This window comes from Parasteatoda tepidariorum, chromosome 5, assembly GCF_043381705.1.
Source record: "Parasteatoda tepidariorum isolate YZ-2023 chromosome 5, CAS_Ptep_4.0, whole genome shotgun sequence".
In the NCBI taxonomy this organism is placed as follows: Eukaryota; Metazoa; Arthropoda; class Arachnida; order Araneae; family Theridiidae; genus Parasteatoda; species Parasteatoda tepidariorum.
In genome coordinates, this window is record NC_092208.1 from 15,734,841 (window position 1) to 15,760,472 (window position 25,632).

Sequence of the window (25,632 nt, forward strand, 5' to 3'; positions counted from 1 at the left end):
CGTCTTTTATTTCATATAAACACCTTTCAATGCATATAGTTTTTTTTTCCCCTTTAACATTCCAGCAAAATGAAGAGAGTGATAGCTTCAGTACCATTGCAGATAAGTTCACGAATAAAAACTAATATCTTAACTGGATTTTCTTCTTCTTTGTCAGTGCAACAGCCCCTTGCAGGCCTTGGCTGCCTCAACAGCTGACAAACGCCAGCGCCTCTTATCCATGGCAACTACCTTGCAATTTCTGATTTTTAGGGTTTTCAGATTATTTTCGATGTCGTTAAGCCATCTAGTAGGTTTTTTTAAAGGACTGTCAGACTGGATACGTACGTCATTAAAAAATTGTAAGTTTTATGTTAGTGAGACATCTGGTGCTTAGTAAGCAAATTTTGTTAAAGGTGTCCCAGCATTATTGCTGAAAATTTTGAAGTGCTGCTTTAAAGTTTTATTTCTTTAGTTTTTATTATGAATTAGTCTCTTTACACATGTGGTGTCAAGTAAAAAAAGAGAAACAATTTCATAGTTTTGCAATCGGTATTGTAATTTTTTATCATCAAGGTATACAAAATTGAATTTCGTGTTTACCAGAGCAGCACTAGAAATATGTCCATATCAAAGAAATATTTTTAACTTTAGTATTTTGGAAGCAAGATGCAATAGTCTAACTATTCACATCACTTGATTTATCAAGATATTTAGTCACAGACAATTTGAATTCTTCAATTTGCTATAAATGTCCAGCCAGGTAGTTGTAATTTGATGGAATTTCTGTACTAACTGTCAAGCATCTGAAGATTGTTAGTTGTCATAGTTTTATGAATCTTAACTCTTTTTTTTTTTGGTGTATGGAACGGGGAGATATATTAAATTTTTTTTCCAAATATTTTGGAAGTTTTTAAGAATTTTTATTCAAACAAAATTTAATTAAGTCTTTAATTAAAACAGTTACGCAATTGTTTTAAAAAAATCAAGCTAACAATAATCATAACTACTTATTCTATAATATATATAAATATACAAGGAGTGATCAAATGAAAAGGTACAAAATGACGTAAAAACGTAACAGTTAAATATTTGCATATTCCGCCAAGGGAGAGCGTAGCCAGACATCTCGGGATGCGATTGGAGTCTCTGACTGGGATCGGAGAATGCGTGGGAGCCCGCATGTGCAGGACAGAGCACAGGCTCTTATCAAAAGTGGCGTCCAAATGATGCGGCAGTTCGTATGAGGAACAGAAATTCGAGCTCATAGGAGTTAATGGTTTTAATGTCATTCGAGGTATGACATTAAAACCATTAACTCCTATGAGTACTGTGAGACACTCCGACGCCTATGCAGGTCCATCAAGAACAAAAGACCTGGGCTGCTCACGGAGGGTGTGGTTCTACTTCATGATAATGCGCGTCCACACGTCACCAGTGTCACACACATGGAACTGGCCAAGTTCAAGTGGGATACACTGGACCATCCACCTTACAGTCCGGACATGTCGCCCTGCGATTTCCATGTGTTTGGTCCACTGAAGAAACACCTGAAAGGGAAGCGCTTCAACTCGGACGACATACTCAAGGACGCTGTGAGGGACTGGGTCTCGTCACGACCACAGGAATTCTGGGAACAAGGAATCCTGCGGCTTGTTCATCAGTGGGATCGTTGTACTGAAGCCTATGGTGTATACTTTGAATTAAGTCTACATTTGTACCCACCGTGTCGTTTCGTACCTTTTCATTTGATCACCCCTTGTATATATATATTGTTTTTATGAAATTAGTATTGCAAATTCAAGAGTTGATTAATTCAGAACTCAGATAAATTATGTTTTTTACTAAGTCGTATGATTTTTTTAGAAATTATTTTGAAAAAGTTTAAAGCAGCAGCACTGAATTAAATTAAATAGAGTGATTTATAAATATTTTCACTGGTGCAAAATAAATTTTTTTGTTTCATCATTTTATAATTTTTTGCTTTATTTTTGGTCTTTACTTGAAAAGAAAACTGCCTGTTTTCTTTGGGTGTAATAGTAGACATAACAGTAGATTGAACATTAAGTCAAAAATTAAATTTAGATTACTAATTTATTAGAAGAAACTGAAAATAACAAAGCATCATGCTGGAGTAGAAATTAGAAATTCCAGCCACTGGTCCAAAGGACTTGTATGTCACTACAACTAAAGCATATTACTATGGGACTATGCATATTACTATGCACATTTTTACAGGACTATTTAAGTGTCTATTAGATTTGTTTAAAAAAAAGTTAAAATGGTTATATGTGAAAAATTATAATACAGAGAATGTGTAATGTTTACTGTTATGATGAATTTGCTATATAATGAGAAAAACACAGACCAAGTCAAGCTTAGTCTGAACAGTTTAAAATAAATACATTTATGTTGGTATCCATGCAGAATTTAAAACAGGCATGAGAGTGGAAAAAGAATAAAAATTTTGAAAATATTTATCAACTGGAATTATGAAAAAAATAAAAAGTGTCAAACTGTTTTGCACTGTAAGAAAACATTTAAATTATTTATATATATATTCAAAGTTTTTTTTTTACTATATGTGCTTTTTGACTGACCAACAAACTGTTAAGCTTTATATATAAATCATGATTAAAGATAATAAAAAATAATAAATTAAAACAACAAAATGAAATAGAAATATTGGAAGTTCTAAAATTTAGAAAGTTTGAAGAGTCTCAAGTCTGTTAAACGGAATCTTCAGTTTATTTCGTGATCATTGATTTCTATCTGCATAAAAAAGTTAGCTAAAAACAGTTTTAGAACAGGACACTATTGTTTTTTTTTTTCTTTTATAAAAATACACAAATAACTAAACTAAATGTTTATTAAGATGATTAATGCAGGCATAGTTTGTTAAAACTTTACAAAATATTATAAATGAGAAAACTACAATCCAATAACAAATGAAAAATTTTTCTAGACTATCATCTTTAACTTTTCTAGGTTTCAGGTTTCTCAGATAGTATGTCTGTTAAAGTCAGGAAAGTCACATTTCCATACATCATCATTTCTTCACTATTTAAGGTATCCAGATGCTCAATCTGAAAATAAATAAATTAGTGATGTATTACATATTGAAAAGCCTAAATAGCAGGTTATTTAGATATTTTAGGAAGAGCTTAAAAGCATGTTTTTGTTTGAAATACACGATAATTAAATTTCAAACTTCTGTTTAAATTAAAAATGTATTTTGTTTAGTTTTGTTATTTGTAACCTGTTATATAGTTGTTAGGTTTGTTATTTATAAACGTTAGTCACATAGTTGTTTTTTTTTTTAAATTATTTTTAACAAATTAGTGATATATTGAATGGAAAATGTCTTTAGAAGAAACGCATATCATTCAATAAAAAACAAACACAATCAAAAACATCTAAATGTAATAGAAACTATATCACTAACATACATTGTTGAATTTTAAACCGAATTGAATGGAAATTTATGAAGTGATTTAAAAATTCCTAAGTAAAGCTGCAAAATTTTATTCAAAGTAAAGTTTGAAAAAAACAATGCAAAGTATAGTTGTTCTAAGTGTTTTCATTATTTAAAACCTAAAGTGATTCCAAAAAGTCCCATTTTAAACCCCACACCATGGGGGTGCAAAAATTGAGTTTATCCCTGATTGATGTAAACCCTTGCTCTATACCATAAATATTAGAGGTAACAGCAAAATGATCAGTATGTTTTTCCCTAAAATAATATACACAATATATAGGCAGTTCTCTAAAGGTGTGAATATAACATAGATCTCAACTTTAAGCTCTGATAACATTAACTTTTAATTTCATTAACTGAATTTCAGAGTAAATTTGTAATTACATTAATTTTTGTAAAGTTTTCTGTTGTAAATGTGGAAGAAAAAAACAAGAGAAAATACAATTACTTGATAATATTTTTACCAAATGACAGCACTATACAATATTTTGGAATCTGGTGTTTTGATGAGTTTTCAAATGTAATTCTATAAATAGCACTATTATTTCAACAGAAATTACTTTGAGTGAATGTTTTAAATTTATTATCTACCCATAAAACAATTTTTTTAACATAATGAAATATTTATTTTAATTTTATCAAATATTTTTACAACAAAATGCCTATTTTTATACATAAATTAACTATGTCCAAAACACATAACCACAACAGTTCTTATAATTTTCCCAGTAAGTTTATTGTTTAAAATAATCTGAGATTTTAAAATTCAATTAAAAATAGTTATGACAAAGTTAATTTTTAAAATCAATAATTATTTTTACATAAATCATGCTTAATAAGTGCATCTATCATAAGTAACTGTCATAAGTGCATCTATCATAAGTTGTGTATTCAAAATAAAATGGCAGCAGTTGCATTGATTACAAATTTTTGAACATTGTTATTTATGTCTTGTAACCATATTTCAGAAGGGAATAAAAACTCTTACGAAATTAAGAATAAAATATATAATAAAGCTTAGCAATAATTTTGAATTTTTTTTATTTTATTATTTACAAATCTTTTAGAGCCTTTTTACCATTTTTAAAATTTTTTTTTTTTCATGTCTGTGAATCAATTAAATTTAGAAGACTTTTTGTCCAGCTAAAGCATACTATCTATTTTACTGGAACAACTATGTCTGACAAAGTTTAAAGTTTTAATCATTTGCCGACTTCTATAAGTATAATTCATCCCAATGTTATCCTTAATAAAAATTTAGAACTCCCAATTAGATTACAAATGCAGAATCTAACTAATTTTAACATTCAAATTTCTAAGCGAGCTTTCTGATTGAAAACAAGCGTCACTGATTTCCAGACCACTAAAAGCAGAATACGAAATTTGGAGCTTTAGAATGTTTAAAATTTCGGAACCCACAAGTCAACTGTGTCCAAATTCTAAGCTACAGCTCTCTCTGAAGATTAAATTATTCAATTAGTATTACTTTTAAAAATGCTTAGCGTCTTAAATTTATTATAATTTTGACGTTTAGATTATGTCCAGTAAAAAAAATGATATCAAATCAGAAACTTTTTAAAATTTGCCTGTAGTAGCATTATTGTTACTACTTTTTAGAAATGCTCTTGCATTCATTTTCATTTATGAGTATTTTCAAAACCAGCACTATGCACTCTTCGAAATTTTATTATAAGGGGAAGAAATTGGTCATCAACTTAAAGCAATTTTTTTAAAAAAAAAACAACTTATATAAATAAAGAAATAGTTTTATTTTTAACCTATTTGTTTTCAAATTATAACTAAAATAAGAATTATGAAAATGTACTACAGTATATAGATTTCTCACTTGTTTTCGAACATATAAAACTAGAGCTTCAAGTAATCTTGGATCTATTTCTGGGTCAAAAGCATATAGAGTTCTCCATAATGCAGCAGCTAATGTTCTATCATCAGCAAGAATACCCTATCAATATAAGAAAAGAAATTAATGAGAATCAATATAGCAATTTTAAGTAAAATTTTTAGTAAATAAACAATAGAAAAATATTCATAATTGGGGAGACCATATTGATTAAATAAATAAATAAATATATATATATATATATTTGCATGCCTATATATTTATCATAATTTACTTTGTAATTTAATAAGTATATTTGTTTAAAATTATTCATATGAATTATTTTTAGTATCTGCATGTGAGTCAAAGATTAATTATACATTTGTAAATTCAAATTACTTTCAGCAGAATCTCAGTATTTTCTGTATTTTTACAATTACAGCATTGTGCTAATGTTGGCTCTCAACACTCTATTTTATATATTTTGTGGTCCATTGTCTAAAAACAGTTACACATCTCTGGTTTAAAGATTCAATGAAATCACCATTTCAACAATTGAGCTACAAAATTTCAAAATTACCAGAAAATTCATGGTTAAAATTAATTTAAGAAAATTCTCTCGTATTAGTATCTATCAGAAATAAAATTACATAAAAAATTATGAAAAGATAAATACAAATGAGAAAAAAAAAAGAAAAAATAAACTTAAAAGCATACATGCAACATAAATTTATATTTATATGCTCAAGTTTTTAATAAATATCTATAAAATTGCTTACAAAAAAAGCATAGCAATTATGCGTTAAAACATTTAGTTAATACATTTAAAATTCAATTTAATAGTTAAAAAGTTAATATTAAAGTTATAAATTTTAAAAATATCAGATGTTTACTTCTGAAAATGGAAAGTTTTAAATTTTCTCATTTAAAGTTGAAAACTTAAAGTTACTTTGACATCATAATGTCAGAGTATAAAAACAGTCTTTGTAAAATTAAGAAAAGCCTTTAACATTACGTGTAAAAAAATTAATATAGTTTGCGAATCGCTCTTACCTCATCATAAGCTATTAAAGCAGCCTGAAATTGTTCACTCAGCTTTGTTAGATATTCCTTTTTAGTAGAGCTAGGTAATTGCTACACAAAGAGAAGAAAATGTAAATAAGATAAATAATATTTTTGTAACACAGAAAGAAAATTGCATTTTAATTTCTAAGGAAAAACCAGTTTTTCTTAGTTATTGGTTAGAAAAAGAGTTTATAAGTGTTAGGCTTAACATTATCATTCTAAATTTGCCCATCTGTAAAATTCCCTAAAAGAACTTATAAAACGACCAGCAAAAATTAATTTTTATAAACTTATACAGAGTGCTTCTAAACACCATCTAAAAGGGCTTTTTTTCATACATTAATATAGATTATTATCATATTGTGCAACAACAGCAACAAAAATATTGGTTCCTATTCTATCATAAAATTATCAATGTAAAAACACATGTCTGCCCCTTTTTTCCTTTCAAAATTTAATGTAATTTCCAATTATTTATTATAAAATATTCTATAATTTTTTTTAAATATTTTCGACATGCTTTTTAATAAATAGCAAAAGAGTTAAATTTTTGAAACAAATATCAACATCTCTGAGTAGACATTGCACATAAAGCCAAACTATTGTAGCCATCTTGTATCTAGGATTGTAGCTACACAAATACAACCAACAGAAAAGTATTGAGAATTGGAATAACAACATAAACAGAAGATAAACTATTATTTACCCCCAAGTGGTTTAAACGTTCCTCACAATCATTCCACATTTCTTCAACTAATCTGTTGCGAAACAATCTTCCACTTTTCTCAGAGATGGTTACAAGTGCAAGAATCCTGAAAATATGGTAGAAGTTGCATAAATAATCAAAACAAAATTTAATATATCATATCATATACTATAAGATTTTCAAATGAGTCATAAAAAAATAAGTTGTTTAAATTATAAATTCCTGTCACTGAATGCTTAAATTACTTAAATATAATTATTAAAATGCATTCTCAACAGTTGCACATGCTTCAAAAATAAATATAAAAGGGAAAATATATCATAAAACTAGAGGGCAGCCAAAAAAGGGGCAACAATTTAGAAAGCAGAAAACAATTTTTTAAAAAAAGTGCAATACTTATAATAGATACAGAAAATTAATTATATGTATTCCAAGCAAAAACAATTTATGCAATGTGATTTTTGTTTCGAAAAATTAATAATATACGAAGCTAAACAGTAAAATATCATTTTTTTAATAAATCTATCGGTTTTCAACATGTTTCTGTTCATCTGCTTTAAACATTTTAAACAAACTTTGCTATTATCTTATTTGCTATATAATGTATATAATGTATACATTGTATCCACATAATGCTACATAATTTAGTTGACGTTGATTTGAAATTTTAGGTCATACTTACCACACATGAAGTTCTATGGAAAGGAACCAGGAATGAAATGTATCAGGAAGTTTAAAATCTAAAATAAATTTGCATAAAAATTTTAAATATTTAACATCATTTCAGTGAAACAAATTTAAAAGAATTAAGTGGATTTACACAAGCAGCAAATTATAAACAAGAATTATTTACAGTGGCAAAAAAGAGAATAAAATGATACTAAGCACAAACCTATTATTTTGTTATAAATACTCTGTCATAATTTTAAACATTAAAAGTAATTATTTTTATAACTTCTAAGCAGCTTTTATGTGCAAACTATTTTTATTTTCTCCTTTTACGTTTGAATTATTCTAACACAAAACTTACCAATTTATCTGAATAAAATGAATATTTTTTCCAAGCATGTTTAAAATCATGCGCCATTGAAAATTATTTAATAACAACAATTAATTTTTCACAATTGAATAATTATTTAAACAAGGTGGCCATATTTTTCACTTAAATAGCAATATAATAATATTGTAAATTGAGAAAAGAAAAGTAATAATATATTTTTAGTCAATATTTCAATTTATACTCTTTAAATCATTTAAATAACAGCTTTATTTATTATGTAATAATTTGTGTAGAAGCTGTTTTAGATTTATGCGATACTTGCTTAAAAGTTTTGTGTGGAAATTAATTTCCGATTCATGCGATTTTGCTTTAAAAACTGAAACATGACATTAATTATCTGGTATAAAATTTAATAATAAATATAAAAAAGAGAACTTAATTTAAAAAGAAAAAATCAAAACATAAGAAGTCTAAAATAAAAATGAATTCGATACCTTAAATTTAAAAAATTCTACAGCAAAAATACACAAATCTTGCCAGCCTATTCTAACTGTTAAAAACTGAAACATCACATTAATTACCTGGCAAAAAATTTAATAAACATGATAAAGGAAACTTATTTTAAAAAGGAATCTAAAATAAAAATGAATTCGATATCTTAAATTTAAAAAATTCCCCAGCAAAAATACACAAATCTTGCCTGCCTATTCTATCTGTTAAAAACTGAAACATCACATTAATTACCTGGCATAAAATTTAATAAACATGATAAAGAAAACTTATTTTAAAAAGGAATCTAAAATAAAAATGAATTGGATATCTTAAATTTAAAAAATTCCACTGCATAAATACACAAATACAAAATCAAAACAAGAGAAAGGTATTTTACCTATAAAATTAGACGAAATGAATAAATAAATAAAATATTTATAAATAAACTTGCAAATTAGCAAAATTATAATCTTAATTTTAAGTAAAAATTTAAAAAAGGACAAGGTATACTTTGTGGTATGCTATGTAGACTTAAAAAAATAATGTGAATAAAGTACAAATTCTATTACAATACAATAATGTCTAAACACCAAATGATTGGCTGTTACCAAGAAAGGTTCTTGTGCTTTATTCATGTTGTGCTTTTGCTTAGGTAAAACCTTCTTTGATATTTTATAACATAAAAAAAGGAAAGTGATTTATAAAATGTAAATTGTTATATCCAAAAAGAAATGTACAAAAACAAGTTACTAAATGAGAACAAACAAAAGTTGTGACTTACATCTCATGAAAGCATGCAAATCAATTGTATCAGCACATTTTTCATACACTAAGCAGGCAGCAATGTTAATTTTCTAAAATATACAAAGACAAAATATAGCAAAGCCATACAAAATACCATTAATTAAAAAAAAAAATTTCTTTAAACTATAATGAAAATTTAAGAATTTTTTTGACAAAAAACCTTGTTTTAAATATCTTTTAAATAATTTATACAATTTAAAAACTATGCATAATTTGAATTTAAATGAGTAGGTTTTTTGCTATGGATAAAATCATGCAGCAATTAAATTTGAAGAAGTTTAAATAAAAAAAATTAAACTTTGACAATATGTATAAATGCATCAATTCATATGTTTTATTTTCTGGAGAAGTCTGAATGATTAAATTATTAAGTTTATTCTAGTCAAGTTCAAGCTATCAATTATCCAGTTGGGTGAAAAGTGTTGGATTTTAAGCTATGTAAAATCTTATAATGATTAAAAGATTGGATAAAAACTTAAGATGTCTGAAAAACTAATGAAGATTTCAAAACATACATATAATAGAGTTATAAAAAATAAATTATTAGTCAAAAATTTTAAGTTAAAAGTTAAAAAAGTTAATAAATGTTTTAAAAAATACAGCTTTAAACATAAATTTTCAGAATTCAATTTAGCTTCTGTAGGTCATGATACAAAATAAAATTACATACTGTTTTTACACCCATCATTTCTCGTAATTTTCTCTTTATTTTTTGAACTCTTGAACCATTCATTAAAGAAACACTTGTTGCCATTCTTGAAATCTTAAAAAAGTAAAATACATAGAAAATATTTTGTTTTTGAATATGCAAAGCAAAAACATCAAATTAATATCAATAATTGTATGAAACATCTTTTCATATTTTTAAATATTCCAACATGATTAGAAATTACTGAAAAATAGATATGCCTTGATGCTACATAGCTATTATTCATTTATTAGTAAACTCTAGTGCTATTATTCACTGTGACCTTATATGACATAATGCAATATGGCATAATTTGACCTTAACCAACAGAAAATTATAATTTGCACTGTTTTCTTTTCTTTTCAATAAAGCTCTACTTAATCAATTTTCAATAAAGTAAGTTTAAAACCAATTTTCAAAATCTAAGTCCATGAAAATATTAATAAGACTAATGATGGTTATTTAAGGTTTTCAATAAATATCTCCATTTTAAAAGTCTTTAGCTCTAAAGATTTTTTTTAAAATATTATTTTCTACAAGAAGTATAAATCACTTGTCTTTTTACATTTGGTTTAGTGTAAGGTTTTATGACAAGGTGTTAAATTTCAAGTAGTGTTTGAAAATGAAAAAGATAAACAACGTTAAATCTTAAGTAATAAACGAATAGTTGGAAAAAAAATAGAGCATTCTAAAGAAATGCTAAATGTACAACACAAAGATCTAGAAATACATTAATTAACAACAGCTAGTATTTCTAATGACAAAAGTAAAATTTCATTGATCAAAATCAAGAATGTCTTGGCGGTATTAAAATCTGTAAAATCTTTTGATAGTGATCAAATTTCAGAGATACTAAAAGTTAATATTGATGAAACAGTTACAAGACTACAACCCTTTTTTAATTTAATATAGAAACAAGTCCTAAACAAGTGAAGAGAATCAATCATCATAAAAATTACCAAAAAGCAAGATCTTTCCATTAGCAAATCAGTAATATGTCAATTCCGGCCAGAGTGTTTTGAAAAATTTTAATCAACAGGTTGAAAAGGCATTATGCAAGAAGCAAATTGGTTTGTGGTGCAGGAACATTAAGCAAATATTTACTTCAAGGGAGATTATTGAACTAAATCCCAAATTTAATACAATGTACATGCATTTTATTGACTTCAAAAAGCTTTCGACACTATTAATAAAGAGGTGATATTGAGAATTTTAGAGTTAAATGGCATTTTTCAAAAAATTTATAAATATCATTAAAAAGTTTAGAGGGATTTAAAATGTTGTGTTGAAGTAAACGGAAGCTTGGCAGAGCACTTTAATAAAGAGACTAGGGTTAAACAAGATGTCAGTGTTCATCATTATAATTTATTGGATAAAGAGAAATACAATCCAAGGTGCAAAAAGAAAAATAAGATGGAATTTCACAATAGTATTTAAAAACTTCGATTTTGCTGATGAAATTGTTTTATTTGCCAGTAAATTTGAATATCTGCAATTGAAGACAACTATTTTCGAAAAATATGCAAGAACATTAGATTGAAAAGAAATTTTTAAAAAAAAAAAACTATAATAATAAATGGCAAAACAGAGCATGGAATAAAAATTAAAATTGGAAAAATAGAAGATGTAGAAAAATTAACACACGTTGCTGCAATAGTTGAAAGAATAGGAGGAACAGATGCAGAAATAGGAACAAGAATTTCATAGGCACAATAACATATCAAAAAGTTAATAAAGGTTTGGTGATCAAATAACTTAATGCTTAAGACTAAAATTAATATTTTTAATTCAGTGAAAAGGAGTGCACAATTATATTATATGGGTCGGAAAAATGGAAACTTACAAAATAATAATAAAAAAACACAGCTGGCAAAACAAAACAGAAATTAAAGAAATATTCTAAAAATACTCTGGTCTCAAACCATATTTAATTAAGACGTCTTCAGTAACATTAAATAAAAACAAATCTACCTTTATATAAAAAGAAAGAAAAGGATAGGTCATATGTTGAGAATGCCTTCCACAAAAATTTTATTATTAGCTTTAATATTGGTGCAAAAAAGAGGCAGACCTATGGAGGAGTCAAGTGAAAAAAGAAAAAGCAGACAGAATGGACCAGCTGGTCCAATGTGTGATCCTATGATGCTGACCCAATGGGCTAACATACGAAGTTAAGGATTTTATGAGCCCTTAAAATTCAAAGATTTCAGTTCAAGGATTTAGGACCCTTAAATTGAAGGATTACAGAATTGTTTATATTTTCCATATAAGACTTTTAAATCATACTAAGTGGGTAGATTGTTTATCCTCACACTTAGATTAATTTATTAAAATGTAAATACTACTACTAAATGTGACTTTTTAAAATGTTTTCATAGTATTAAAATAAAAACTTCAACATTTAAAAAGATTAAAGTTTTTCAGTAAAAAAAACTTATGAAGCATCATTCAAATTTATTATTTTTCCTCAAAGATGCTCATAGTTCTTATTTTAAGATGCTACCCACTTTCAGAGATACTTTTTACTTGTATCGGAATGTAAGACTTCAAGCTCAAAAAGGCAACTGAAGGACATAATTAAAACAAAAATATTATTATATTTCACAGGAGTGTAAACAACTTTCAGCTGAGTATGAGTTTTTATGATAAGATGTGAAATTTCAAATAGTCATTTAGAAAAAGGTAAAGTATTTACACTTCCTGTAAGCCACTTTCCTTTAAGACAAGAAGATCATTCTTAGAGATACTAGATTGTGGGAAAAATCCTTCATGGTAAATTTGCTTTTAACCATATAGGCAATTTAAATTTTTTTGAAAAAATGAATTCAGATGAACAAAGAGTAAAGTATAAAATTTCAAATGCTGAATTGAAGAGCTTTATTTATTTAATCTTTTAAAATATAAAAATGCCAAACAAATTATGACCAAATTTCTTTCTCTCACTAAAATCAGCTATAGTAGTGAAAGATTTAGACAAAAATTGGAATACTACTGAGCATTTAAGAGTCAATTTAAAAATAAAATAAAAACTAATGAGAAAAGTATAAACATTATAGCTTTACCTGTAGCATATTATAATTTAATAGGATTCTTGAAGTACTTATTGCACTATTTGGTGACACTAATGAATGAAAGTCTCTCTGTACATTATGGTTTTGAGATGATGGTTTAGAAGAATCAGATTTGCTAAATTTGTCATTCAGTTTCAGAAAGTGAGTTGGGTCTTTTACCTAAATGATAATTATAATGATTAACAACACAATATATGCATAAAACTAAAATATATAATTTCACAAAACTTAAAATTGCTCAATAAATAAGATTCTTCTTCGAAAGTAGTAGTCTACAACCTACAGCCATGGGATCATATGTCGTCCTAAAATGCTCAATGTACAAAATCTACCTTCAAGCCATAAGTAATATGAAAAAAAATTGCATAACTTGAATAAGATCAATATATAATTGTTCTTCAAATTAATCTTAATAATAGAAAAAAAAAGTTATAACGTTTAAAATATAAACATATACACATTTGATAGTCAAAAGTTTGGAATTTTTTGTCGCTTAAAAGTTCAGTTATTTTTATTTTTACTGACTTTTTACATAATCAAAACATATGCTGTTTAAATCAAAAATTGAAGATATATGTAAGTTAATAAAAAAATTATTTTTACACAAAGAGAGTTAAAATCTTGATATCATTTAATTTACTAAAGACAAATTTTTATTATTTTATCTTATTATTTTTAATTTTTTGCCTTTTAAAAGTTCAGTTTTCTGTGTTTCTACTGAAACTATTTTACAAAATCAAAACATATGCTGTTTAAGTAAAAAATTGAAGATGTGTGCAAATTATAAAAACAATAAAATTATTTTTACACAAAAAGAGATAAAATCTTGATATCATTTAATTTACTAGAGAAAAATTTTTATTTTATTATTTGAGAGAAGACAACAATGCAATTCTGCCATTTTTTTTTTCAATTCAAAAATATTATAGGTATGTATAACTTGTAACTATATATAATATGCTGTAATTTATGTTACATTAGGACAAATTGATATTGTACTTATAAATCTAAGATAGCTTTCAACTCAAATTAAACTAAGGAATCCTAGATTAATTGTGATTAAAACTGAATTTTTCGCAGCCCTTGAAAATTTAAATATTTTTCCCTGCAACCAACCTCCAAAAGATTGAGACCTTCTACTTTACAGAAAAGATAAACTAAAATTATGAGTAAAAATCAGGGGCAAAAGAAAAGGATACAAAACTTTATTCGCCTGATATTTATAAATGATAAGTGAGATTAGTGTTCAAAAAGAATATTTAAACAAATGTTTGACTAAAATAATTCATTTGCACAACAAGAAAACCAATACATACTCAAGTACTGAGGAATAAAAGTGCACACACTACAGCAGAATAAAGGGGTCAATTTTAATGAGAGAAAAGCATTAAAATAATAACAAGTATAATCGAAATTATATTTAAATATTGATAAAAAGTATCTTTACACATATTTATACCGTCATTCCCTCATTTTTTTGCATACATTGTAGTGCAATTTAAATATTAATTACGAGTTTTGCCACAACTTGCTTTTTTGCAAGCCTCCACAATTACTGTTTCATGATGATTATTGAATTGTTAGATTAAATATGAAAGTTATTCACTTAAAAGAGAGCAAATTTTCATTATATTATCAAAGAATTGGTTCAATAGATTTAGCTTTTAATTCTATTGATAAACTTTAAATTTTACTTGGTTACCATTGCAACTTCATTAAAAAAAATTTTTTTTTTTAAATTCCTATTCATTTTTGTGTTATCATGAAAACTTCTTTAAAAGTTTACACCAGAGCTAATTCAGTATTAGAGCCATAAGTTAGTTTTTTATATTGCTTAAAAGTGTTCAATATTTATTTCATACGAATTATTTTAACTGCATAGATTAAATGAATATAGTTTTACATAAAATTTGTGATAAAGGCAGACATTTATTCACAATTTTATTACTATAAAATTGTAGGGAAATATCTTTAGCATGTTGCTTAATAAGATAACATTGTGCAGCTACTTTAATATAGCAAAGAAAGAACGACTTTTTAGTTTTAAGTCTATAATTTTGAATAATAATCAAAAAGTGTAATAATAACAGAAAATAATATTAATAAGGGATGTTGTATATAATTGTTCCTGGTAAAATACAGTTAAATAACAGATACATAATTTATAGGTATGCATTGTAATTTTTATTATTTTTATTTAAATTTTTGTTTATAATATAAAGGTATCTAGATTTTCTTTGTTCATTAAAGTATGAAACTGTGAGTTGACAACTACAATTTTATGATACAGAGATGTCCAAGCCAGAAGCTGAACTATAACACTGAGTCGAATAAATCAATTGTCATTGGCACCATTTCTATTCGATGGTTTATGTTTACATCCTAATAGAAGCGCATTCTTATTGATTGCTTTCTGTAAACTCATTAATGTTTTACGAGTGAACAGAAAAATAAAGTGATGCCAGCTTAGACATCTCTGTATGGTGATATAAATGTTAAATAATGACAAAAAACAAAGAAATTTGAATTTACTCCAACTTTGAATTCATCAGGTATTTGAACTTTGAGTTTATAATCAGGTTTCATGCCTTCTTCTGCTGTTCGGTATGAAAGATGGGGGGAGAGATATGGATAAACTCTTTCCATCTTTGGTTCTTTAAGTGAAGGATCCTTTCTTTTCATTATTTCTCCAATGACAGGAGGTACTGAATCATACTTGGGTAATGTCTTAACAACTTCTTTTAATTCACAATTTAAATACTTCCCTTCTTCTTCTTTGGGTATCAAGTACCAGTCAGGCATACAAGTGTGAACAGTTATCAACTGCAGTTCTTCTTTTTTCTTGCCTGAAAATATTAAGAAAAGATATCTAAGAATGTTTTTTTTTAAATGAAAAAACAGTCAAATTACATTTGGATTGGTCTGGTTCAGGGTTGGCAAGATTTTGCTGCAGATGGAAAAAACCATGGTAGATACCGGTAAAAACCGTCCTGGCAAAAACAGGTTTTTGCCAAGCAAATTGGCAAAAACCTAAATTATGTGACTTGNATACGGATAAACTCTTTCCATCTTTGGTTCTTTAAGTGAAGGATCCTTTCTTTTCATTATTTCTCCAATGACAGGAGGTACTGAATCATACTTGGGTAATGTCTTAACAACTTCTTTTAATTCACAATTTAAATACTTCCCTTCTTCTTCTTTGGGTATTAAGTACCAGTCGGGCATACAAGTGTGAACAGTTATCAACTGCAGTTCTTCTTTTTTCTTGCCTGAAAATATTAAGAAGAGATATCTAAGAATGTTTTTTTTTCAAATGAAAAAACAGTCAAATTACATTTGGATTGGTCTGGTTGTTAACCTTACACTAGAGATACACTAATTGGCAATAAGCGAGAATTTGAGGCCCCTCCTTTCTGAAGATTTGGAGACAGTACAAGTGCATGTACAACTACAAAATTGCTTTCCTCTACACTCTACTCTACAATTACTCAATTGTAAACAGGGATTACGGAACCAGGGGGAAAAGGGGGCTGTAGCCCCCTCACATCTTACAAATAAAGGGTCACAGCACCTTCGAAAATTACAATTTTTCACTTAATATTTGTGTATTTAAATTTACAATTAAAAGAAATAGATAATTTACTTTTGTCAGAATTTTATATATATATATACAGAGGTCTGTTTAGAAGAAATTGGGGTCCGTTAACGGACCCTTCACAAAATATATTTTTATAAAAACGGACCCTTCACAAAATATTTTAACTTAAAAACGGATCCTTCACAAAATTGTTTATCTTCATCATTGTTTTGTTAATTGAATAAACCCTCCCCCGGGCAGAAAACAAGAAAGATGGATGTAAATGAATTAAGTTTTGTCTTCGGCAGACGATTCTTCCATTATTCGTTCAAAATTAATATTCTGCGTTCAGCAGTATAGGATAAATACCAAACATTTGTATGTTGCATCTCTAATTTATAAGCAGCAATTGCTGTTTATTTTTGAAAATTCAATTTTTTTTATTATAATTTTACAGTGCTGAGCATAATCTAGCATCTATTTACAATTTAAAAACTCACTAAAGAAGTTTTTTGCAATAACCGGACCCTATTTGCACAAATTCGTTAAAGCAGGACCCTGGTTGAAAGAATGTGAGTAATTTTTTCACAATTTCACAGAAACCGGACCTTTCACAAAATATCTGGACAGACCCCTGATATATACTAAAAAAATGCCCTTATTTCAAGCGAGTGTTAACATTTACTTGGTGAAATCTGCTACCAAATCATAGCTTACTCGCTTCCCCCTTCCTCAATAAATATATGGCTACAATAAATATATGGCTCTATTGCTGAGAGCTGGGAAAAATTCTTGGTTTCAAAAGTTACAACAAACAGAATAAATAAAAAAATAAAACAGTGAAACAGAATTTTTAAAAAATACAGTTAAATAAGAGATTTAAATGTAACTTTTGCTGTAATATTTGTAATGTAGATGTAATAAATGTAATATGCAATGTAATATTTAAATGTAATTTTTGCTCCTGGGCAATATAGTCTCGATAATATACGGAAACAATTTAATTTTAAGAAACATCTTTTACATTTTAAATCAGATTTAACTTTTCAATTGAATATATGGATGCATTCCTGCACAGTAAACCAGTATCTCAAAACTCAAATAAACCAGTTATTTAATGGAGAAACTGTGTCTTGCTTGGAAATATTATAAAAAGTTTTTTACTGTTACAAAATAGCATAATTACATATTTGTATGAATATTTACATATTTGTATGGATATTACATTTTACATATTTCCACATAGTATGGTGTTTAAAACAATGCTATAGTGCATAATTTTACTACAGTGAAACCTCTCGGGACCGACCACTCTCTGCTCCACAGTAAAATGGTTGTTAATGGAGAATGGTCATTCTTATATGTTACCTCCGCTGACTTCAAAATGTTTTTAAAGATACACGAATTTAATTTTAAACAACGTCATTCTCTTGGTGGGGAAATGCCATTTATGTTGGCATTATGAAAACCTGACTAATGAATAAAATTTAGCATCAATAGAAATGATCCGTCTGATATATTATGTGTAAAAACAAATTTACCAATTATGAATGATAGTAAATGACAATTGATATTAAATAAATAAACAATTGTGCTTCTTTTTCAGTTTACATTTAATTTCATATCATAAAATTTAGTTAGTTTTAAAAGACGAGGTTTGTTTGTTAGAAATGCTTAATTTATATTAAAATAATTTTTTTCTTTGACAAAAAAATTGAATTAACAAAAAATCATAAGCAGATTCTTACCACGAAATATTTCTTCAACCCAAACTTTTCCAAATACCAATTCCTAAAAAATGAAAAGTTTTTTCACTTTCCAACATATTATGATATCAAAAGAAATAAAGCATTATTTATTATAATAACTTGAGAAGTAATGGCTCAGTGGTTAAGGCACTGATCTGTCATTGTGAAATAACTGGGGCTTGATTCTCAATGACTGCTAGAAGCCTGTTGATTGATGGGTACAAGCTTCTCCGGAACGTAACTATGGACAGTTGACAACATCATGCCATTTGTCACATTATTGTGGAGCCTCAACCTCCATTACCCTTAGGCCCATAATGGGCTGTTGTAGGAATGCATTACTTAATTTCTTACAACTTAAGTAGAAATAAAAGAATTCTGTGGTCTAGAGGAACATGAAAGTAAAGGCTTAGTTGAAAAGAAGCAGTCTCTATAATGGCACTATTATTTAATAATTCTCAATGACTTTTGCATTGTTTAGAATATAAAACCAGTTTACAGACATTTTAAAAATAGCAGCCATGAAAAATTATTAAGTTCACAAAATTTTCTCAAGTTAAAAATATTTCACATTAACTCTTTTTGGATGTGATACAATTTTCCTCAAATAAAGATGCTTCTTTCAGCAAGGTACTTCCAATAATAACAAAGATGTATGTTACTAATTTAAAGTAGCAAAACAGCTGTGTTTACAAAAAAAGAAAGAAAAAAACAACATAAAATTACTTTTATTGAATATGTAGTATTTTTTTTTAATTCCAATATTATGGGCGATATTCTCACATTTTGCCGGGGAGAAAAACACACTAATTATTTCCTTTATCACACTTTGTAAATCGTCATCACATTAAAAAAAATAATTAAAAATCATGAAATTTATCATAGCAATTACTGAAAAACAGATCAACGTCAAAATCATGCGAGTAAAGGGGTTACTCAAATGCGTGTTTCATTTCAAGATTTCATTGTTGTAATAAATAATATTGGATTTTAAGAACTACACGGAAATCAAAAGCAATAATTGCCATAAAAATTGATTGAAGCATTGCCTTAAAAAGTAAATACTCAAATGTACGACTTGAATTTCCCATATCCTCTGAAATATATTTGGATAATTAAAAACCATGTGAAAATCAATAACTCCCTAAAATACAATCAAAACACTACCTGTATTTATGATACTATCGACATAAATTGAAAGCTAAAAAAATTATTATTTAGATGCGCAATTCAAATTAAATTTTTTCTTCCCAAAAGAAAAATCCTTCTGCAAGAACTCTGTAATGTTCTGCAACAATGTCACTGCAATTCTGCCTCAGGGTGTTATAGTAAAATCTTTTGAAAACCATGGCATTTCAAATTTAGATGGGGGAAAAGACAATTTTTTGTGGGACTGAATAAATGTGGATTAAGTTGAATACATTGTAGAGTGGGATCCGTATAATGACATTGTTAATGAATTCAACACAAATGATGCTGTGGAATTTTTAAGATTGTAGATTTATGGTATGTCCACATTGTATTATAACATTGTGTCAGTTTTCATGGTGTTATAGATTTTGAATCACTCTTGAATAAATTCTCTTAACTTTTAATTTCATTTTTTTTCCGAAAAAAAAAATTATATACAAGGAAAATATGGCTAGAGTAAATGAAAAATTAATTTTAGAAAACATATTAAAAATAGTTTTGATAAGGCTAAATAAATACAGATTTATACATATCTATCTCATAGCTTTTAATGCACCAATATTTTACAATCAATGAATGACCAATTTTATTATCGATGTATAAGTCGACCTCCGGATTTTTATAAAAATCTTTGGATTTGAAAAAATAACTTTTACACCAGGATACGGTAAAGAAACTTTAAATAGTTTTAAACAATTTATTAAAATTAAAAATATACGGTTTTTAAAGGTATAGAAATTACTAGACCCTGGCGATTATTTTGGCGTAGATACTGAAATCTTTCCAAAGGATATTATCTTTAATTGAACCAAAACAAGTATTCTTTATGGAAAAAGCCTGCTTTCGAAACATTTCTTCTAGTCTTTTTCATATCTTGTACATTAAATACAATCAAACTATTATGAAGTTTACATTTATGTTTGAAATTAATAGAATTAAATTTAAATAAATAGATAATTATTCTATAAAAAATATTGAAAATTGAATGAACATTTAAATTTTTGTAGTTGATTAAAATACATCGATTTATATCATTATAAATATAAAAATTTCTTTTTTTGGGGTATTTCTGTTAGTGATCACCTACCTACCTACACACCACCTACAATCGCCAAAGGGATTTTAAACTTGAAAATTTTAATATATATATATGTATATATNGAGAGAGAGAGAGAGAGAGAGAGAGAGAGAGAGAGAGAGAGAGAGAGAGAGAGAGAGGGAGGTTGGCATGTGGGATATACTCTACAAGTTATACCCTTCTAGTTGGTTTCCTTTTGTCACCAAGACTTGATTCCTTTGATTCTGATGCAGAAATTTTTCCTTGTTTTCAATAGTTGGCTGAAAACTTTGTTAATTGACTAAAACGAGCCGAATATTTGGCTTTTAAAAGGGGGAAGCTAAGAAATCATTTAATTAGTCTCACCCCAAAATGAAAAACACATTGAAATAGAGCAATTTAAAATCCATTGAGAAGCTTTGATAAGTATCAAAATTTCATGTTACACTTTATGTCATTTCTTCGTGAATAACAATTTATGGACAAAAAAAAAAAAAGTAAAGTTGTTTCTTTTAAAAACTACTATTATAAAATACTATCTTTTAAAAACTACTATTTTAAAAAATACTATTTTATTTGAACTTAAAATTGCACTGTAAAAAAAAGTACTTTTTCATTTCGCGGGCACAGACGAAAAACACGTTCATGTTAAATCACCGGCCACAAAAGTATCAACAGTTTCCTTTTCATTTTCTTAAATTTTTAGATTTTATAATTACCGTTAAAATTCACCGGCAAAATTTAAAAGTACTTTAAAAAGTTATAAAAATCCATTAAAAGTCATAGTTACATCAGGGCCAGGACCAATTGGTTCACGCATGGGAATCACTTTACGAACAACATAATAACAAATTTCAGGAAATTTTTTATAACTGTTTAAGCAGACCACACGACCGACACCATAATTTTTTAAATTACTAAGGATTTCAAATAATAATTTTCCGGTAAAATGACTTTTTTTGCCCACTAATCTGATTGGCATGGTTGCATAACAAGGTGAACTTCGGAAAAAGTAAACAAACAATGAGTATTGATTGATTGATTGTAACTGACAGCAACTTATGCACTTGAATAAAATTAGCTTGTAGCTTTACAAACTTATCACTTTCGGAGATAATCAGAAGTAAGCCTTAAGCCACTTGAAATAGTTCCGGAAGTGACGACTAAACCTCAGTTTTGGCGCTAGTATGGTAAGGTCCTAGCTTTCGCGGAACTTCTCTATTCTTAACATGAAAGACTCGCACAAATTAATTTCCTCATTTAAATATTAAGCAAATAATATTCGAATTCCCTATTCTAAAATGTATGATGTATTCTAGCAACTGTAAGCCTTTTTTTAAAACACACTGTAAAGATTTAGTTTTTCTGACATTTTAAAAAATTTTTGAAGTCAATTAACTTCGAGTCTACAAACCTAGAGGGGGGTTCGATCCCCTGCAGTGACGCGGAAGCATATATTTCGCACACTTTATTTTTTAAAGCAATATGAACTAAACGTTATTTTACAATTATATAGTATTTTTACTTCAAATTTACTAAATTATATATTTTAATATAAGCATTTAATTTAAATTTAGGTAGGAAAAAATATAAATTGTTTTTTAATTTAATATTTTTGTGCGTTTATAATTCATTATCTATGATACATTTTAACTTCGCACAAAAAACTGTTGCGTCTGATTTTTAATTTAATAAAATGAAGGAAAAAAATTATTCTATTTTTCTTTTCGTTACAATTTAGAAGTAAAGCTTAACTAAATTTAAAAAAAAAAAAAAAATTCTATTCTTAATCCTATTAAAAATTCTAAATTCAATTTCTTAATCAAATAAAGAAAAATATCAATTTCTAAATTTGTAATGACTAGGAATTTTAACTGTTTAGCTAATATTGACCATTTTTTATATTAAAAGTGGAATTATTGAAATTTAGATTGTATTCAGTCTTTATATTTAAAATTATTTATATAAATATCCTCAGTGGTAGATGGATCATGGGTTAGAATTTCCAATGGTCAGTCTAACGGTGGGAGGTTTTCCTTTCCACGTAAGGGAGCCTTCAGACTGAATATGATTGCCCTTGACGTTCGTGTGAATGGTTAGAAACTACTGGTTGGGCGATCTACCTCGTACATGGATGAATCGCATCGACCTGCGATCGCCTGCAATGAGAATGCTCTATAACGCAAATGCTTGCTATTTCTACAAAAAAAAAAAAGGTACTCACGTGGACTATTTTATCCTAATACCTAATCCAGCAATATTCTTCTCTTCTGTGTTGAGTTCAAAATTACAAGGCTTTGAAATTTGATACTGTTAGCCGTAAACTGAAAAAAATATCAGTTGTTCAACACCTATTATAAAATAACATTTGGGAGAGTGGAATACGACAGAGTACTTCGATTGAAATAAGATCTGTCCTCGTAGTTATAATTAGTTGAAATTCTACACTCTTACTACGAAAAAGGAACTACTATACTGGCGTATTATTGTGACTTGTTTTTCTATGTTCACTGTTTAATTTTCTTTTGTTTCTAAATTACTCATACAGCATACTGATTTTTTTTTATGTCCTAAAGTTGTCCTCTTTAGTGTTCTGTGACTTTTCCAGAGGAGGTCCTTTATAAGCCGCTCGACGTCCAGCGGATGTATATGCATGTGAAGATGTCCTAAAGCCCTTAAATCAGACGAGCCAAAGGATGCCTCACAAGCAGATCTCTTCACTCTTCAGGTTTTGTTTTTTATGTAAACCTGGAAGTTTAACAAAAAATTCGTATTTTCAATCATATTTTAGATAGAAACATAGCCCGATGTACTGATTTCATTTAGAAAAAATGCTGAATTATTTTAATGAGAGTAATTATAATAATTATATAAATTGGCATATAGGAGATTCTCAAAATTACCCCCTGTTTTCTTCAATTGTAGTGATTTTCTTTCTCACCCTCTCTCTTTAAGGAGATGCGTGTTGGGGATCAATTTATTATCAGTTTTCAGCTTAATGGTTTGAATTTTTAAGCAAATATATGTTACTTTATTTTATTGCCTTCAAAAATTTTTCTTCTTCATGTAAACGTATTTAATTTGGATGAAAATTAAATTAAATTTCACTCCTGAAATTTTTCGATTTGGATCTTCATTTATTATGAATATGATCAGTTTTAAATGTTTTTATCGGGATGAATTTAGCAGCTGTAGTAAGTTATTGGAGTGATTTTTTGGATGCCTAGAAAAAAAGAATAAGAATAAAAAAAATGTGGAAGGAATCGAAATAACACTTCTCTCACTTGAATGTTTTTTTTTCCTCTCCATTTTTTGGTTTTTAAGCATATAATATGCAAATGAAATTTAACTTTTTTAACACATTCAAATTATTTTAATATTAATGCGAACGAAATAAAAGAGCAAAACTTAGATCACCCGATGATCCTCAGGTGAAATAAGCTTTGAATCCTGAGTCAGAGAATAGAGTTGGTGAACGATAGTGAGTAAGGGTTGTAGTCTCTAATATTATTATTATTATTTTGGTTAATGGCGGGCAATTGGGTCTATTTCCCATTGGCCTCAGAAATGCCAGAATTGCTACTCTCTTATCGTTACCCAGTGAGCACCTATGGGTAAGCCACGGCGGTGGAGTAGCTTCGCCCACGTCATACAACCACAAACCCGTTCATGGGGCGGGTTACATTCACACAGAAGAAAGGACATAAAACACAGAGAGAGAAAGAAACATCTATGCTCTGAGCGGGATTCGAACCCGCAATCATCCGCTCCGCAGTCAGACATGCTAACCACTCGGCCACCTGGTCGGCCTAGTCTCTAATATAACTAAGAGAACATTAGTTTTTGAGTTTTATTTCATGCATAGTTAAATTTGTTTATTAATTGATTTTTTGTGCTATGTTATTTTGTTTAGCAGTGGAATCGTAATGTTTTGTAGAAAAAAAATTATTTGTCTTACTTAAAAAAAAGTAATTAAGTAGCAAAGTTTCATTTGCATATGAACCCACTCCAATATCTAATTCTTTTGTTTGTTATTCTTTCAGTAATCTTTTAAAGTGTTGGTTGGACAGGTAAATAGAAATACTCTAGCTTCGAGGATTGGTAAGCGACAGCGAGCAGTTGCGTAGTCTCTAATATAGTTAAAATAATCTAATTTTTTTTTTTGTGAAAGTGTACATTAATTACAATAATGTTAATAAATTACATTTAATTATAAAAAAAGTGTGTAAAATGTAAAAGCTAGGATAATAAACAAGACAAAGAGAAAACAAGAGAGGAAGTTGAAATGCCATAGCAATTTCAGCAGTTCATCGATAACGAGTAATAGTTAAACCTCCATAGTTATAAATAAAAGTAGAAAGCGTCGCAATGAAATAAGGAAAGGATATGTAGAAATGATGACTTGAGTGCGGAAAAAAAATCCAAATAACTAAGAATGTATGGATGTTGAGATTTTAAACTTAAAAGTTGAATGTTGAGAGCGATATAACAATATCAAGTGAAATAGGGCAAAATATGAATGAAGGCAAAATATCAAGTGAAAAAAGGTGAAAAGCAAAAAGAAATCTTCAAGATTAATCCTTCTAAAAATAAATGATAAAATGTAGGTTTTTATGACCCTCGCTGTGTTTACTCTGACTGGGGGGTTACTAATTTGCATTACCAATTAGACATTACTAATTGCATTATCTTTACACCGGGTGGCGCAAGTGCCACCTACTTTGTATGTTAAAATATACTCTGGAATGAGCGCCGCTGAGAGAAAAATAATCGATGTTAAAACTCGGGATCATATTTGGGAATCCTTAGTTCTGACAGATCCTTAGTACTGACAGATTTGGGACTTGGCAATTGTGAGAAGTTCAGGAAAGTAATACTATATCTTTTGGAAGATATGTACTATAAGGGTAGCCTTATTTATTGGTCATAAGTTACA

At 27.8% G+C, this 25,632-nt stretch overlaps 1 protein-coding gene across 1 annotated transcript; it reads right to left on the reverse strand.

Moving 5' to 3' along the window:
* Positions 1-2,830: 2,830 nt before the first annotated feature.
* LOC107442610 (uncharacterized) lies at positions 2,831-21,806 on the reverse strand. Its single transcript, XM_043052205.2, has 11 exons — positions 21,487-21,806; positions 18,449-18,491; positions 15,656-15,969; positions 13,115-13,282; positions 10,035-10,127; positions 9,342-9,414; positions 7,751-7,808; positions 7,069-7,174; positions 6,351-6,431; positions 5,304-5,420; positions 2,831-3,065 (listed from the first exon to the last, which is right to left on the reverse strand). The coding sequence occupies exons 1-11, from the start codon at positions 21,676-21,678 to the stop codon at positions 2,964-2,966; spliced, it is 1,347 nt and encodes a 448-aa protein (XP_042908139.1). The 5' UTR covers positions 21,679-21,806; the 3' UTR covers positions 2,831-2,963.
* Positions 21,807-25,632: the final 3,826 nt, after the last annotated feature.

Excerpts from the sequence above, each read along its gene's own strand:
- LOC107442610 (XM_043052205.2), bottom strand. The coding sequence starts at position 21,678 with ATGCCAATCAGATTAGTGGGCAAAAAAAGTCATTTTACCGGAAAATTA. Across the intron at positions 18,492-21,486 it reads CAATTGGTCCTGGCCCTGAT|GAATTGGTATTTGGAAAAGT; the intron begins GTAACTATGACT and ends TTCATTTTTTAG. Across the intron at positions 5,421-6,350 it reads CTTTAATAGCTTATGATGAG|GGTATTCTTGCTGATGATAG; the intron begins GTAAGAGCGATT and ends TTATATTGATAG.